Source organism: Lampris incognitus, chromosome 7 (assembly GCF_029633865.1).
Source record: "Lampris incognitus isolate fLamInc1 chromosome 7, fLamInc1.hap2, whole genome shotgun sequence".
Classification (NCBI taxonomy): domain Eukaryota; kingdom Metazoa; phylum Chordata; class Actinopteri; order Lampriformes; family Lampridae; genus Lampris; species Lampris incognitus.
In genome coordinates, this window is record NC_079217.1 from 23,767,552 (window position 1) to 23,786,151 (window position 18,600).

At 42.1% G+C, this 18,600-nt stretch overlaps 1 protein-coding gene across 1 annotated transcript in view; it reads right to left on the bottom strand.

The window, feature by feature from the left end:
• Positions 1 to 6,348: 6,348 nt before the first annotated feature.
• The window catches only part of LOC130115203 (cell adhesion molecule DSCAML1), a 133,458-nt gene continuing 121,206 nt past the window's right edge, over positions 6,349 to 18,600 (bottom strand). The window contains exons 23-34 of the mRNA XM_056282821.1: positions 17,585 to 17,748; positions 17,365 to 17,463; positions 14,064 to 14,252; positions 12,184 to 12,312; positions 11,819 to 11,977; positions 10,442 to 10,597; positions 10,202 to 10,232; positions 9,935 to 10,053; positions 9,608 to 9,760; positions 7,685 to 7,879; positions 7,147 to 7,455; positions 6,349 to 6,959 (exon numbers count right to left, since the gene is read on the bottom strand). Of these exons, the coding sequence (XP_056138796.1) occupies positions 6,349 to 6,959; positions 7,147 to 7,455; positions 7,685 to 7,879; positions 9,608 to 9,760; positions 9,935 to 10,053; positions 10,202 to 10,232; positions 10,442 to 10,597; positions 11,819 to 11,977; positions 12,184 to 12,312; positions 14,064 to 14,252; positions 17,365 to 17,463; positions 17,585 to 17,748 (2,314 nt within the window). The remainder of the gene's footprint in view (positions 6,960 to 7,146; positions 7,456 to 7,684; positions 7,880 to 9,607; positions 9,761 to 9,934; positions 10,054 to 10,201; positions 10,233 to 10,441; positions 10,598 to 11,818; positions 11,978 to 12,183; positions 12,313 to 14,063; positions 14,253 to 17,364; positions 17,464 to 17,584; positions 17,749 to 18,600) is intronic.

Sequence of the window (18,600 nt, forward strand, 5' to 3'; positions counted from 1 at the left end):
TAGAGAAGTTTCTATGAGTCCTCATCCTGTGGTTTAAGCTGTCAAATAATTTAAGCATCTAAAGGGAGCTTCAGAAGGCTAGATTCATGGTGGATTAGTTGTGTTCCCTTGATGTAAAACTATTCAGTGGACCTACCTTGGGTCAGTGCTGTTGAACACTGAAACTAAATGCTCATTCTCTCTGCTTGAACCAGTTAAATTAATCTATTCCAGGCTTTGATTATATTGGATTACTTTGGCATCACCATCTGGGTTGTGGTCAGTGTACACACTTTGTTGTAATGTCCTACTTATTATTTACCTTTTACCTCTTGGCCACATTTTCAGGAAATTTGGCATTCAATTTCACTGCTACGCGGATGACACCCAGCTACCTCTCCACCAAGCCTACTTCTATTTTTCCACCCGCTTCCCTCTCCAACTGCTTACGAGAGATTAAGTCCTGGTTCTCATACAACTCCCTCAAACTTAAGTGATAAAACTGAGGTTCTCCTCGTAGGCATACTGAATCTACTTTGGCTAAACCTGAATTTTTCTATATACTTTCTCCTTCCCCTCAGGTTAAGAGTCTGGGGGTCGTCTTGGACAGCACATTATCTTTTGAAGCTCACATCAACAATGTTACTTGGTCTGCATACTTCCACTTATGCAATATTAATCGTCTTCACCCGTCACTTACACCTAAAAGCACTGCCATTCTCATTCACACCCTGGTTACATCCCGTATTGACCACTGCAGTTCTATCCTCTTTGGTCTTCCCCTCAAGTGTCTTCATAAACTTCAGCTAGTCCAGAATTCAGTTGCCCATATCGTTACCTGAACTCCTTCCATAGATCATATCACTCCTGTTCCTCAGCAGTTCCATTGGCTCCCCTGTTAAATACCGTGTTGATTTCAAGATCCTGCTTCTCACCTTTAAGGCCCTTAATAACTTAGCTCCTTCGTATCTTTCCGAACTCCTTCATATCCACATGCCCTCCCGCACTCTCAGATCATCTTCTGCTCTCCAACTCACTACACCATCGGCCCGCTTGACTACCATGGGGACTACAACCTTCAGTCATTCTGCCCCCCGCCTATGGAACCTCCTCCCACAAGAAATTCACATTGACTCTCTTTCAACCTTCAAATCCCCATCTCAGCACGCATCTTTTCAAACTGGCATATTCAGTCCGATCCATGTTTCATTGATTTTTGTGTAGGTGTTAATTCTATACTTATCTGTTGTATTAACCTTTTATTGTCTACCCTGCTTTTTGTTTTTATGCTGTCTGATAGTGCTGCTTGTCTTTTAAGGTGTCATTGAGTGCTCTGAAAGGTGCCCATAAATAAAATGCATTATTATTATTACTAATGTAATTAGGCAGGTGTTCAAACACTGTTCCACTGAACATTACCATCAGTACTTAACCGGTGTGCGTTGTGGCTGCACATGTTAAATGTGTCTCTATGTGTCTCATCTCGACTTTTAAGTTTCATTCCTGAGCCCTCAGTGCAGCTTTTATTCTGAATTCTGTGGCAGATCAAAATATATATATGAAAAAAACTTGGCAACTAATATGTCTACCTGCACAATATATATGGATGTACCCTAACAAGATCAAACATCATTAAGGTTGACCAAAAAAAATCAAGCTGAAGATTTCAACATGCTGCGCAACTACTACTGCTTATTGTACAATACGAGGGGGTGAGCCGAGACAGACTTAAGGTTTCGAGTCTGAAAATAGCAAGGTTGAACTGATCGTCAGCAGCAAGTCTGTTGTAATCATTGGTGAGATGAGAGTACGATTCCAAAGAAATGAACAAAACTCACAGTTCATAAAAAGATAGCTTTATTGCACAAGGTGTTGGAGTACTCTTTTTCGGTTTTTGTTTTCATAGAAAAGAAAATGTAGAGTTAAACACAAGCAATTGCAAATTGAAGCATTTCCCCATAAAAGTTCAAGGAACATCCTCTGCATTTTCAAAATGTTTTATGTAACCCCTGTTTAAATTGTTCAATTCTCCATTTCCCCTTTTTTCTTTTATAACCAGCAAAATACTCAGAGCATGCAATGCCACTTGTCCTCAGAAATAAAGTGGGAAAAAAAACTCCAAATAAAGCAACCTGTGACAAAAAGAGAAAATTCAAAGAAATCTGTAAAAGGAAAAAAAAAAATCAAAACATAAGCATGGTCCGCTCTGGCATGTTATAACTGGTCCATAAATCAAGACTTAAAGCAGTTTCCGTATAATTCTATAGTTTTTTTCTTTAATCCTCTTCTATTTCATTACAATAACTTTAATTCAAAGTTTACATTGTGCCCTGGTTTCTTCTGAAGATGTCGAAAATAGTACTCATTTATACAAAACACTTTCCTATGTACACAAGTCTTCTGTAGTGGGGTAGAAATGATGCCTTGTAGTGGGGCAATGGGAACAGTGAAAGGGGTCAACTGGACGGGATGAATAGGCAAAGGTCAGGTAAGAGGCATTTAAAGTCAGCCTTACAGACCCAGACTGGGAGTCAGTTTGAAAATGTGTTTCTCCAAGTTAAATAAACACTCCGGTATTTTTTTAAATTATCCTGAGCCATGTTTTCCTGTTGTCAAACCAAGCAAAATGTTGCAGAATCTTTCAAATTGTTTCAGTATTGAGCATGCTGGTGTCAGCTGACTGCTGTGCATCAAGCTGCAATGTAATCTTTCATAGCTACAGTATTCACCAGATAATTTTGATTTTTTTTTTAGGGCACTAACAGGCTCAGAATGTTTTGAGAAGCACCGGAAAAAAAACGCCTCCCATTATGAAAATCCCAGTACAATCAGTCAGTACAGTGACAGACCTTTTTGCATTTCCTATTTCACACTTCTCTCCAACTATCTCATGCTTGCTTACACTTTTGCTTTTTCCTGTAGCAACTCACTCCTCAAGGGAATACAGGGTGAGACTTCTGCTCCGGGTTAGAAATGAACTGATAGCTTTATAACTCCATTATTATCATCCTGGCTATGGCTCTTTAGCCTGCTCTCAACAATCTGAGCCTGCTGGGGCCAAAAAAAAAAAAAAAAAAAAAAAAATCTTTCAGCGGACGTTATTTTGTGAGTGCTATTGTCCTTAAGGATTACGCTGCAGCTTGGTGTATAACAGTCGGCTGATGCTGGCGTGCTCAAAACAGAATCAATTCAAAGGATTCTGCTACCCATTGCTCTGTCCGAAATGTGGCTTAGGTTAAAAAAAATACCAGAGTTTACCTTCAAGCTTGATAAGGTAAAACAATTTGGCTCATGATCATCTCTTGTACTGTATAAGCAATTGCTCTAAAGAACCATGGAACAAAGGTAGGGCAGGAGTTTTTTATTTTAATTTTTTCATAACTCCGTTGATATAACTTAGGGAGTTCCTGTTTCTGATTTCCTACACAGGCCTGCCCTATCATATGACACTTGTTTCTGAAAACAGGAATTTGCATAACCTGAAAGCCAAAATGAAAGGTATCATAACTGCAACAATGGAAAGCAAAGTTCCTTTCTCTCTGCATATACTGCAAATCCTGCCGAGCTTGGAACAAGCGAGCATCATTAATGTTGACATTTATGAATGCTTAAAACCTTTGTTATATGGTAAGTTTGGTGGCCTGCAGTCCTAGAGTTTGGGTAAAACCTGCTGTGACACATACTAAACACAAATATTTGTCAGTCAATTTGTCTGTCTGTCCTCATGAAATAGACTATAGTCAGGTAATGGCATTGAGTTTATGAACACACCTTTGGAAGGTACAATACAACACTTTACAATTGGCTCACTTACTGAATAAACAGTCCTCATTTTCATCTTTTCTTTTTCAACACCACATTTTCTGGACTGAGCCATAGATCACAGTTAACCAATGACACAATCTCGTACTATAACTTGACTTTACTGTGCTTGTCAGTTAGCTGGTGCCTACGCTGTAGGCTATGCAACTGTCACATTTGCAAAATCACAAGGGGAACTCGTATCATTCCTCAAAACTCAGTTTCACAAATACCTTTTCTCGCACCGTTCTCACCTTTCTATTCCTTTCTCTCCAAGATCTTTTGCTCTTGGTTGTGCTACCCGTTAAATTCATTAAACTCATGAGCCTTCCCCCTCTTCTTTCTCCTCCTACCCTCTTGCAGTTTTTCACTCTGAGCGATTGTCTTGTGATTTTCTATATATATTTTCAATTAGAACGGCTTTATATTTCTCTGCTTTTTTCAATATTCATATATTTGCTATATATTTGAATAGAAATATATATTTACATAGCTTTGAAAACAAACATATATCATATCTTTTTTTTAAAATTTTTTTCTATTGCGAGAGCCCTGATGTTACATTTACCATGGCAAAACATTTGTAGCAACTCTTTTTGGAACGTTCTTCGTTAAGGGCCTTAAGCTTTGGGAGGAGAATGGAAACAAAATCAAACTCAAAAGTTAACAGATACAGTACCATGCATAAAGTTAAATCAATTTCGGTGAGGTGGAGGGACTTGAAAACACATCATTAGTTTTTGAGACGACTCGTTTCCAGAGGAAGTTTCTCTCCCGACTTACACAACCCGCCCCAATCCCTTACATAAAATCTTTCAACATTTTAAAGTCTCTATTTAGTGAACTTCACCTCAATGTCTTTATCTGTTCATAAAGTAAATTCACGCATTAGCTCAGACTAATATAATTCCCCTATGTATATTTGTATGAGCTGGCTGTATGTTTGTATCTTGTCAGTCTTGTCATTTAGGAACAAACAGCATTTCCGCTTGTCTGCACATATTAAAGCCCGTCTGTCAGTCCGTCTGTCTGTCCTTCTGTCTAGCTGAGTGTGCTAGTAGTAGGTCACAGTGAGACTGTATGGATAGGATGGGGAACAAGGTGAGTAAAAGTGGAAAAAGTGGGGAAAAGGGGATAGACGGTAGGGGATGATGTAGATAGACAGAGGAGTAAAACAAAGAATAATGGTATTGTCGCAATATAATAACAAAAGGGAGTCTTCCTTCTTCCTGAAGATGGAGCAACACACAGAGACAGAGAGCTCAAGAAAGATTGGTGAGGGCTTGCAAGGTACCTATTTCTTCTCATTTGCAGTTTTTTTTTTTTTACCCACCTCCTCTTCGGCGCATCTGTGATCTCATCTCCTTGGCAACACTGTCAGTCACACTGGTAAAATAAAGGTCAAAATGCTGGACCAAATTAGGATTGAAGTTTTACATCATCATCATCACCATCATCACCACTGTCCCCGCATCCCCTTTCACAGGTACAAAAATGACAGAGGGCAGGGGGCAATTTTGACATAGATGTCTGCCCAAGGAGTCAGCATAGCGATTGGTTTTGAAGGTCCACTGTAGGTGTGTGCCTGCCACATGTATACATATATATATTTACACATATACACACACACGCAGGCTTGTGAGGGTTCTGTTATGTTGATTCTTTCTAACCTTTTCTTAGTGCACATGAGATTATATTTCCAACATTGGGAAATAAAGCATGAAAAAAGTTTGCATTCATCTTTTAATGGAAGATGATGCTTGACATGTTTTCCCTTTCTTGCTTTCTGATTTGAGTCTGTTTACAAAGGTGAGGCACCTCAGGGTTCCCTCATGTCAATTTGGGACCCATACTGTGTCATACATTGCACATCAAAGAAAATTGTCTAGCCCTCAGACATGGTGCCAGTCCTTCCACTGCCTCTAATGTATGTGTCAATGAAAGTAATAACCCTCAGAGCTACCAAGGTTGGTGGCTTATGCATACAATAAAAGCATCTTGATCTGGCAAAATGCTGATATGAACTCTGCTTCCACCACAAACCAGAAAGAAATACTTTCGAAAGCCGCAAAAAGGTCTACACAGGTCTTTGTAAAACTCTCAAGACAACCTGGTTCATCCAATTCCCATCTCGATTCGAGAACACAAGTGCACATGGAAAGCATTTTGTGCATAAGTGTTGTCAAACTACCCGAAAAAAAGAGAGAATTAAAAAAAAAAGGAAATGAGAAATGAGAAGAGAAGACGAAGTGAAAACTAACCATTTGTGATTTGGCAAGTGAATTCCAGGGTGGTGACAGAACAGACAGAAATGATGTAATAATAAAGTAAATCAGGCAGAAAGAAAGGCAAACCCCTGTGCTGTGAAGACCCCAATCTGCCCCCTTCGTACAATATTGTCCATCGGGGTCCTGACCGGCTGACGGCAGCCTGGCGTAGTTCAGGCGTTGTCCGGTCAGCTGCGCACATGTGTGTCCCTCACCTCACTTCTTCCAAGAGGCTCCAGGAAAGGGCTGGCTCCACCAGCTTCTGTTAAGAGTTATGGTGATAGGCCCCAGTGGTGGCAGACTACACAAGTGTGTAGGACTTGGAGTAGGCCCCTGCCCCTCCATCTCTCTGCTTCTGCAGTCTGCCTAAGCCCGAGGAACTGCTCTCCAGCAGAGAGTCTCTGGATCCCCCCATCTTGGAGGATGAGGAGGCACCTCCAGGGGTCCCCCCTGACGCTCCTGGCCCCCCGCCACCACCAGACGATGATGATGCCCCAGCAGCAGCGGCTGTTGCAGCAGCGGCAGCTGCTGCACTCTGAGCAGCTGAGGCAGAGGAGCCAGGCATGGTGAGAGTCCTCTGGGGCAAAGTGGAGCTACTGGAGCTGGCAGATGCTACTCCGCTCCCACTGCCTCCACCTCCTGTTCCAACACCACCACCACTACCTCCTGTTGCTCCTCCAGAGGAGGCTCCAGAGGAGGTGAGGCTGGCCAGGCCAGAGTGGCCCATGGTCAGGGCCTGCTGCTTGGCAGAGTCCATAGTCACATGGCGGCCCTGGGTGTGGTACGCCCGTTGAGCCAGGCCACGGATGGAGGCTTCACGTGGTGGAACCACTGGACACGGGTCATGATGCTCTGACTGCTTTCGGAAGAAAGGATCTGTCTTCATGTAGAGGGGTAAGTTGCAATAGTCACCTGTTTGAAGAGAGGAAAAGTCAAGCTTAAAATAACTGTAAAGCAAAATTTTGAAAAAGAGATAAAGATTTTCATACACACTCATAACTCTGAAGCCTAACATTATATTCGAGGCCACCTTAATCACACTGCCAGATGGGAAGAAAAGAAAGGCGATCCATCATTATGCTTTCCAAAAGCTACTCACTCTTGGCGCGATGTGGGATGGGCACAGCTACATTCTTGCCGCGGTCATAGTCCTGGGGTTTGGGCGGGGAGGCAGTGAAACGGCAGATACCTGGCTCTGAAGGAGTGCTCATGGAGGTCATGCTATCCGCATTGTCATTTGTACCAGTTGTCATCTGATCAGAAGAACTGTCAGAGATAAAGCACTCCGTGATCTCAAATTTGGCATGCTGCAAGTGCTCCTCCAGCTTGGCATGTTCGTAGGCCCTGGCTAACTCCTCATAGGTGGAGGACGCACTCTCGGTCGACACCATACTGTTACGCCCCTTATCTAGGGAGGAAATGAAGAAGACACAGAAAGAGGGCATTTACATAGACAGCCTTTTTATTATCACTTATTGAGGGGTCAGCTGCCTTCCAAAGAGGCAGTAACAACAACAACAGGGTAGAACTGGAGCAGGCAATATGTTTTCTTCTTCCAGGTTTGAGAAAACAGCCCTCTATATATGTGCCGGTGTACATGCTAAGGACTGTAACTGTTTTTTCATTCAAATGCAGACCTGTGTCCTGTGAGAGGCTGGCACTGTAGCTGTCACTCTCTGTGACGGTAATGCCATGCTGAGAGCCCACCGTGCGCCAGTCTGAGGTGAGGGTACGCGCTGGTGTGGAGGCCTGGCATTTAGTCAAGGTCCACTGGCTGGAGTAGCGGTTTCTGATGCTATGGGCTGACTTTACACTTTTCCTTGACACAGGGTCTGGTGTTGAATGAGAAAAGAGAGCATTATGGAGAACATGCATGAGTAAAGAGGATGTTTGAGAACATAGAGATGTTGGCACTTAAGTGAGTATGTCAAATTGAGGTTTGTTTTAAAAATTGAATCAATAGCGGTTCAGTTGTCTGAGTACTTGTATATTAAGAGAGTGGCCTTGTGGTGCAGTTGCATCTCATCCTCCTGGCTAATACCAATGTGCACAGCGGTCCATAATTAACAACACCATGTTGGTGCTTAGACAGGGTTCCCACTCTCTTTAAAAAAAAAAATCGTTCTCCATGACTTTTCAAGGACATTTTCCATGAGTTTTGCTTGGATAATCATGGCAGCTGTTGGTCACAGAAGGTCATATTATTCAGTTGGAAGCCTCAGCAGTCTCTAAATGGACTGTGAAATGTTTAGCTGGTCAATGAACACACAGCCCAAACCTCAAGCACTGAAATATGACAGAAAAAACACAATATCAGCTAAAAATTACACTAAAAATAGGACTATGCCATCTGAACGGATCAAAATATTGCAAAAAATATGCAATGTCAGCAAAAAATTATGCTAAAAATATGCGATCTCAACAGGTAAAAACACAATTTCATAATCTAACTTCACAATTTTGCATGACCACAACAATATTTCTAAGATCATTTTGATAATTTTTATCATTGTCAAGGTGTTTTTAATGACTGTAACTAGTCTAGTCCAGTTTTTCCAGGACTTGTGGGTACCCCATTGATATGTTTCTCTGAGGGATGAGTAATGATGCCAAATCTCGAGACAGCCACCGAAACACAATGCAAGCGATAACAATCTATAAGTTTACCTGAAGACAGTTCTGCTGTTATAAACAATACTATTCAGTGATATTTTAATGACAGCATTTATAGTATATGGTTTGAAGTAATATAGATTCCCTGAATAACCAGAACTAACATTTAATTTTAATTCGTTTTAAGAATAGCATTACGCAATAAGATCTGGTCTGTTACCATCTCAGTAAGTCAAAAAGATATAGGAACATTTTGTACCTCTTTGGAAACAAGACCTAAATAGCCTGTTGACTCTTTTGATTTTAATCTCTTTGAGCCAGTTATGTATCAAATGTGCTACATTAATGAAACTAGGGCTGATTGAATTTGGTTCGGCATGACAAAAGTTTCAAAGTTGCCCAATCCTTGGGTTAGAGAGCAAGCCCTGAATCCCCAAAGACAGTGAGTTCAAATGTTTACATCAACAGGAAGGTCTTTTCCATCTGGTAACTGAAAAGAAAAATATCTACCACCAACCCTCTCCATACTTGCTATCGGTAAATGACATCGACAGCTACAGACTTCACCATTACTTGTGAAGTGATGTCAAAAATAAAAGAAAACGCCATGTCCTACAACTCTTCAGTTGGCCGGCAACTACATCTATAAGCGTTACTGTGCAATGGAGTAAGATACTGGCTACCAAAAAGTGCTCCAGGTGCACAAAATTGCTGGCAACCCTGCATGCTGACCTCTTTGAAAAAATGCATATGCATATCTCCATGTGTGTTAATATGCTTTTTGTGCATGCGCGCCAACTGGAGATATGTGAAAATGGTAAAAATTCAATGACCACCTGTAAAGTGACCAACATACTTATACTACTAGTTGTAGTATTGCTTTAAGTTCTGTCGGTTAGGTTTGCATGGGGAAAATGGACAGAGAAAAGAAAAAGTAAAAGACTTACTGGTTCCTGGTCTGATGTCTGACATGTCAATCAAAGGGCCGGTGTTTTGGATGAGGGCAGGGTGATGGACAGACACACCTGTACAGAAGCTCTGTGGGTTCCCTGTTTGGTTGAACTCTGTGTCTGTAACAGGTATGGTGGCTTTGTCCTCACCTGTCACAGGTGGAATAAACACCTTTTCAGAAAAGTAGTAATATTTACTATGAAATGTCTTCTCTTTTTTTTTTTTAAGAAAATCAGCTATTTAGGGCATCTAATGCACACATTTTAAATGCAGACCCCCCCCCCCAAAAAAACACACACACACACACAAAATCATGTTCTTACCAATCTGCTTGATGCCTTCTTTGTCTTCAATTAGCAGTTGGACTCTGGGTATGTCAATGTGTAGCCGTGGGCCCTGAGGAGGACCCTTCACCGGGGTGTCAAAGCTACGGTTGTTCTTACTGCTCCAGAGGCAAAGACACACACACACACACACACACACACACACACACACACACAAAATTCATTAATATGAAAAATGGCGATATGTGGATTGGTGAAGTAGATTTGGGATTATTCCATATCATAGCATGACTTGGATGGTCTCACCTGATCAGCATTTCTGCAAGGCTTTTGGCATCTAGAGAGGGCAGAGAACTTTAAGGCTTAATCTTTTCAGCACTCACACAAAATTCACAAACACAAAATCCTTACACTCTGGGGGCAAATTCAAGTTTCAGGACTTATATCAAGAATTATTTTCGTACGTCTGTGTTGTTTTTCACTCTCTGTCATTCCCAATTCCAACTCCTCTATCCTCCTATCTTATCCCCTGCCTTACTTTCTCACCTCTCAGTCTCTTCAGCCTTTTCTCTTTGCGCTTCTTTCGAATTATGAAGAGGAGGGCGACACCCAGAGTCACCAAGATCACAGGGCAGCCGATAGAAAACAGCTTCTTCACATCGTCGTTCTTTTCCAGGGGGGATTTGATTGGTGGGATAGTGCCTGTACACACCAGCAGGTAAAACAGTTTAGATACTGTACACTAAATAAACACTATGAGATACCAAATATCGTGATGCATTCTCTATAATTGGATGAGGATGCATTTTAATTTTACATCTCTAAGTAATGAGTGACCAGTACTAACTACCCTTTCCTGTCCTAGGAATCATATCCTGTGTCCCAAACGCATACTACAAACAAATTCTAACTGTGTTTTGAGTATGTAGTGTGTTAACACTAGAAAACCGACAAAATTAAGTGTACTTCAAAATTGCAATGTGCATACTAAATGTGCTCAGTTTTTTAGTGTACTCTCAGTGGACACTATTGAAACGTTAAGCATAATTCAGAAATGGAGGAGCCGGAAAACAAAGGTGGACGGTGATGTGACCAATAGTCAAGCAGCAAGCCAACCTTCAAAATTGTATCGGGAATAAGTAAATGAATAAAATGTTGTCTATGGGAGTGTCTCTGCCATCTCAAAGGAGAACAGTAAAACAAACTAATAAAACCAAAGAACATTTTTATGAGCGTATTTGTTTGATTTTCCTTCATCACAGTTCTTTCAGCGCACGCGTTGCGTCATTCCCTGTCAGTACCTGTTCGTTTCTTTTTGGGGGGGGATTTTTGCCCCCTTTTTCCCCCCAGTTGTACTTGGCCAATTACCCCACTCTTCCGAGTTGTCCTGGTCGCTGCTCCACCCCCTCTGCCGATCCGGGGAGGGCTGCAGACTACCACATGCCTTCTATGATACATGTGGAGTCACCAGCCGTTTCTTTTCACCTGACAGTGAGGAGTTTCACCAGGGGGACGTAGCACGTGAGAGGATCACGCTATCACCCCCCCCCCCAGTTCCCCCTCCCCCCAAACAGGCGCCCCGACCAACCAGAGGAGGTGCTAGTGCAGCGACCAGGACACATACCTACATCTGGCTTCCCACCCGCAGACATGGCCAATTGTGTCTGTAGGGATGCCCGACCAAGCCGGAGGTAACACGGGGATTCGAACCAGCAATCCCCATGTTGATAGGCAATGGAATAGACGGCTACACTACCCGGATGCCCCATTGTATCTTTTCATTTCTGACATACTAACTGTCAAAACAGTATACTATGAAGGTTAGTATACAGTAGATACTCTATAGTGTTAGTATATAGTATGGATTTGGGACACAGTCATAAAGCCACTTAGAAACCCCAAACCAAACAGTCCTCTACTCACTGCCATCATAGTCCAGCGTAGCAAACTGGGAGCTCTGGTTGCCACAGCCAGCGCTGTTGCAAGCTTTCATCTTCAGCTCATACCACGTGGCCTCACGCAGCTCTGCCAGGAACACATCTGTGGTGGCGTTGGTGCGCACAATCTGCCAGGCCCACGTACCTAGAGATGACACCCACATCACTGTTGAGCATGACTTTCTCTATGCTTTGCAAAGAGACAGATTGCCTTGATATTGCCATGATAACATCATGCTTAATCCATTGCTTTTAAATCATTAATCAGTAGCTTTTGCTTATTTCTGTTTTCCCACGTTATTTTTTCCCCTTGTTACCATCAGTTTCTGAACGGGACAAGTATTAACCAACCTTTAGGTCTGAACTCCAGAGTGATGGCGCTGATGGGACAGCCCCCGCTGGCCCAGCCCTGCAAGTTAAGGCGGGCATGGCTGGAGTTGATGTGTGTGAACACCAGCTGGTCCTTATTGAACTGGGGCTCTATGTGAGTAGAGGGACATCAGTGTTTGTGATTACAGTAACACACCTAGCATGTTGGCTGCGATAAAACACTAAACAAGCAGTTTTTTTTTGCAGGTTAAACAATACAATTTATTAAGGTGGGTGTTTACAAATGATAGATTATGTGAACGTCACCAGTACAGGGTTGGTGACGGATGTTAAATGTCATCGGTTTGCTGAAGGTGAAAGTCCTTTGCATGTTATCTTTCATAATGCTAGTAAACATGGAAACAATGGTCAAAATTGGCTGACATCTTTTGAAGTGATCAGAACATACTGACTTCCATTAAATTATTTCTTGAGTTGATTGAAACAGTAACAGAAACGAAAGTCAAAGTTTCTGTGTGAGGTTGTACCTTGGCAGATGTCAGAATCAGAATCATGTTTATTGGCCATGTAGGTTTTACACAAACATGGAATTTGACTCCGGTTTTGTGGCTCTCTCAGTGTACTTAACATTGAAAAACAACACTACAACACAACAATCTTCAGATATATACACAAGGATTGACTATATACAGGTGAAAAAGAGGTGATAAAGTGCAATGGTGCAGAGGATATATCAGAGATGCTGAAATAGATAATAATGTAGTAATTCCTGCTTTTGTAGTACTCAAGTTTGGACTCAGTTTCGTGTCCACATTTTGAAGGTTTCGGTCTCGTCTTGGACGCGACAGAATAAGGACTCAGACTCTTGATACTCTCGGATGGTATGGACACATGAAACTTCCACAACCGGTCGAGTAGAAGACTTTAATTTACTTTTTTTTTTTTTGAAAGAATATCAAAGTGTCCTTAACGAGATCAATAAAGTGCAGCCTATTTTATTCCTTTTTCTTGATTTATTTCTCTGATAAATTGCAAAATTGGAGTTTGAAATATTTCTTTCTTGGCAGAGGTAAAAAAAAAAGCCTCAGTTAAAACAACAATACTTTGTAGTGCAATTTTGAATTTCACTATGATAGTAGACACCTATGGTTGCATCTGTAGTGTTTCATTGGACTTGCACTGTTGTAGTGTGAGTCTTAACATATATTTTTGGCCTTTTGGTATTGAGTTGGACTCACCCCCTTAAAATCTTGGACTTGACTCAGACTCGCCCCACTTAAGGGGAAATTTCACCGATGGTTTTGTGTATGTGCAATCAGTACTGATGAGTAATGTAGTGGATTGAAGCAATAAAACCCTCACTGTGTACTATATTGATGGAGACATCTGTGTTCTCCTGTTCACAGTCTTTCCCACAGTGTCTACATGTACCAGAATGCATTGCCTCTAAGTGTCTCTATCATCATCCACAAAATTCTCTGCGCTAGTGTTGTGGGACATCATTTCCCGTCAGAAACGTATCTTAGCCGAGAGAAAGAGGGCATGTTTTTTGAATGGTGTGTTTAGAATACATGCTAGGCTGTAGTTTTTTCCAGCCACCAACTGACATCATGATACATCATATGAAAAACACTCGGTTTCACTGCCGCTCCAGAGATGCAAAAACGATCAGGAACAACTGTGGGTGTTTTGCATGTGCTATCCCATTTACAGATAGACAGAGATAACCTTGAAAATCAGTGACTTGCCTCGATTGGTCTTGACTACAAGCTCTTTTGGTTGGGACTGTGAAAACAGGTGATGAGAGCTGGAAATGTGTTCCCTACCCTCCTTTCTATGCATAACCCTCCTCACCCCTTTCCCTAACCCTTCACTCCATCTCTTTGCACCAAGTTTCTCACCTCGTCCATGGGTCTTGGCCTCGATGATCTCACTGATGCGTCCCGCCCCAACACTGTTCTTGGCTGCCAACTTGACCTTGTACCAGGTGCCACAGCGCAAGTTATCCAGCTTAAAGGACCGCTCACTGGAGCTGATGAACACATCCTTCCACTCCTCTGTGTTGTCCACAGAGTACTGCAACACAAAACCTGCACACATACCAAGTGACACAAATACACTCCTTAACCCCAATCATAAAAAACAAAAAAGTACAGTAGTAGGGCAGCAGCATGAGCCTGATCCACCTTTCATTGAAAGGCTACAGCTTTTGAAATAAATCATCCCCTGGTCATTCTAATGTTAAAAAAATAAATAAAAAATAAACATTCCTGTAATGTGAATTCAAATTCACATTTATAAACGGAAAAAAAGAAAAGTAGCGCACTACCCCAGTTTTGTTTTACAGTACTGGCACAATTTTTCTCCACCAGATGGTGATGTTGGACTGTTCTTGTAGTAACCAACCCCAAGCCCGGATGGGAGGTTGATCTGAATGCTTTTTTTTCTATGCCGCCATTAGTTACCCACAAAACTCAAGACTGGAATGGCGCTGACTGAGCATCTATGCAAATGAGGTAATGCAATACGGTGACTGTTTTTGTAATCAGCCAATTTGTTTAGTCAATTCTGTCAGGGTGCTTTTCTTGTCGTACCCTCAGTCACCCTCATCCTGTCTGTCTGTCCTTCTATCTGCCTGTCGATTTGCATATACCTGGTGCAGACCCCAACAATCTGAATAATTTTCGCCCAATCTAAAATTTACCATTTCTCTCTAAAACACTTGAAAGAACAGTCGCATCTCAGGTACACGCTCACTTGACTAACAACAATCTGTTTGAACAATTCCAGTATGGTTTTTGCTGCATGCACAGTACGGAGACAGCCTCGGTGAAAATCACTAATGATTGATGGCAGCTGACTCTGGGCTCTTAACCATACTTGTCCCCCTTGATCTGAGTGCAGCCTTTGATACCATCTCACATAACATCCTCCTAGAAAGATGAGCTTCCATTGGAATAACTGGCACCCCCCTTGATCATATCTCTCTGGTTGCACCAGTTTGTCCAACTTAAAAATTTGAGATCACAGTCCTTTCCTGTTACTACCGGTGTTCCCTAGGGCTCTGTATTGGGACACCTCCTATTTATTATTTACCTACTACCTCTTGGCCACATTTTCAGGAAATATGGCATTCAATTTCACTGCTACTATGTGGATGACGCCCAGCTTTAGCTATCCACCGAGCCTACCTCCACTCTTCTGCCCACTTCCCTTTCTGACTGCTTACTAGAAATTAAATCCTGGTTTTCATACCAGTTCCTCAAACTTAATAGTGATAAAACTGAGGTCCTCCTAGTAGGCACTAAATCTACTTTGGCCAAACCTGATAGTTTTTCTGACTATTGACAATTCTATAGTTCCTCCATCGCCTCAGGTTAAGAGTCTGGGTGTCATCCTGGGCAGCACATTTACTTTTGAAGCTCACATCAACTATCAACTGTGTGTGTGTGGTCTGCATACTTCCACCTACGCAACATTAATCATCTTCGCCTGTCACTTACACCTAACAGCACAGCCATACTCACTCACACCCTGGTTACATCCCGTATTGACTACTGTAATTCTACCCTCTGGTTTTCCCCTCAAGTGTCTTCATAAACTTCAATTGGTCCAGAATTTAGTTGCCCGTATCATTACCTGAACTCCTTCCACAGATCATATCACTCCTGTTCTTCAGCAACTCCACTGGCTCCCTGTTAAATACCGTTGACTTCAAGATCCTGTTGCTCACCTTTAAGGCCCTTAATAACCTAGCTCCTTTGTATCTTTCCGAACTCCTTCATATCCACACGCCCTCCCGCACTCTCGGATCCTGTTCTGCTCTCCAACTCACGACACCATCGGCCTGCTTGACTACCATGGGGACTAGAGCCTTCAGTCATTCTGCTCCCTGCCTATGGAACTCTCTCCCACAAGACATTCACAACACTGACTCTTTCAACCTTCAAGTCCCACCTCAAAACGTGCATTTTCAAACTGACATATTCAGTCTGATCTATGCTTCATTGAGTTTTGTGCAGATGATAATTTTTTTATCTGTTGTATTAACTTTTTATTGTCTACCCTGCTTCATTTCGATTTTATGCTGTCTGATACAGTGCTGCTTGTTTTTTTACTGTGTTCTGTAAGGTGTCCTTCGGTGCTCTGAAAGGCACCCACAAATAAAATGTATTATTATTATTATTATTATTATTATAATACCTATGTGCAAATTCATGAATCTATCCTTTCTGCCCATAAATGTTCCTGCATTTCTTTCTTCTGTCCTTCCTTTCCTTTTCTTTATTTTCTCTCCCTTACCTCTCTCTTTAATAGATGGTACAGAAAAGACTTAAACAAGAAAAAACAAACAAGGCAATAAAAGAAAAGTGAACTGAAAACAAAAAACAAACAACAACAACTACATGCACTTGGTTTGTCAGCAAATTCTTGCTGTACTGCTTTTTCCTTCGCAGACTTTCTTTTTTAACAATGAATTTATTTTCAGTCAACAGAATCTGCAAAGATATAGTCCCATAACAATATGTTTGAGAGTCAGGGTTTTTTTTATGTTAAGCTCATTCGGTTTTAGGTGAGAGGGAAGACTGCAGGGGCCCCTGCAGTTGCAATGCAAAATTGATGTTTTATGTGGAACTTAACCAATGCCTACTGCTGACAGCATACAACTATAGAGAGTGACAGTGAGGAGGACAAGTGTTTTTATGAGCAGAGGATGCATAAAAACAAAAACCCACTGGACATGGGCAATTAACACCATGGACAAAGGTAAGAAAAGGGTACTGGCATGAATCCATGTTCAGATATACAAGTACACCTATGTATCTATGCACGCTCAAATCAAAAACAACTGGTTAATCAAACAGACCGATAGTTAACTGTGAGATATAAAGGAACAGGACACCAGTCAATAAACAGATAGATCAGAATGCTGTCCAACAAAGAGCTTTGTGTGCAGAAACACATTAGAAGAGACAGACCGAGGGTAAAGGAAAAAAAAAAAAACAGGTGAAAGGGAAATCTCATTATAGATCTTAGTGAGGAAATGTATATATCATCTCCTCAAAGCCTTCTGCATGCTGGTCCGAATAATCTTACAGAAAATTAACCCAAACCATGTGATTAATCATGTCTTTGACATGTAGAGCAGCTACAGATAGCCAATCAGCAGACAGAAAGATATAGCTAGACAGACAGACACACCTCTGATGGAGCTGCCTCCATTGTCTCCTGGTATCCAGGCCAGTGTGATGGAGGATATGGAGGTGGTGGAGACTGTAAGGCGAGGCTGATCTGGAGGGACTTTGGGTAGCCCAAAAAAACAAAAACAAAACAAAAACAAAAGATGACCAATCAGAGGCATATCAAAAAACATTATATATGTCCATTATCTGTGTGTGTGTGTGTGTGTGTGTGTTCTCACCTTGCACCACAAGGTTGACTATAATGGTGTCAAAGCCCAGTGTGTTTGTGGCCGTGCAGGTGTAGTAACCAGAATCCTCAGCTTTCACTGAACGCAACACTAGTGTCCCATTATTCAGAATAAGACGCTGTCCGTCTAGAGACACGGGAATGGCCGTGTCCTCACTGAGATAAGAAGAAAGAGTGGGGGCAGTTAATATTTACATTAGATCTAAGGAAGGACGCCACTCATGTAAAAGACATATTGTCTGGGTCCTAGGCTTACAATTCAATCACCCATCCATTATCTGAACCGCTTATCCTGCTCTCAGGGTTGCGGAGATGCTGGAGCCTATTCCAGCAGTCATTTAGCGGCAGGCGGGGAGACACCCTGGACAGGCCACCAGGCCATCACAGGGCCCACGCCCACCCACCCACCCACCCACCCACCCACCCACAAACAAACACACACACACACACATTCATACCTAGGGACAATTTAGTATGGCCAATTCACCTGACTTACATGTCTTTGGACTGTGGGAGGAAACTGGAGCCCCGGGAGGAAACCCACACAGACACGGGGAGAACATGCAAACTCCACAAAGAGGATGACCCGGGATGACCCACCAAGGTTGGACTACCCCGGGGCTCGAACCCAGGACCTTCTTGCTGTGAGGTGACCACGCTACTAACCACTGCACCACCATGCCGCCACAATTCAATCAGGTTTTTTTTTTTTTACATGTGAGCTTTCGAGGACCATGGGGTTGACACTGAGGTCAACGCCTGGTGGCATTTTCATTCCAGTTAGGATACGGTTAGAAAACAAAGGGGCTCCAAAGCAATTTTCTAATGATTCAATTGCAACAATTTCCTTTATGATAGCCTGATACCATTGTACCTACTGCTGTATTTTGATTTGTGGGGAAAAAAATGTTATGGGAACTCTCCCAAAACCGGGCACAGCATTATTGTGTACTCGCAACACTTTCCCATAACTTATCACACTATGTAGCACACTATGCAGTATACATT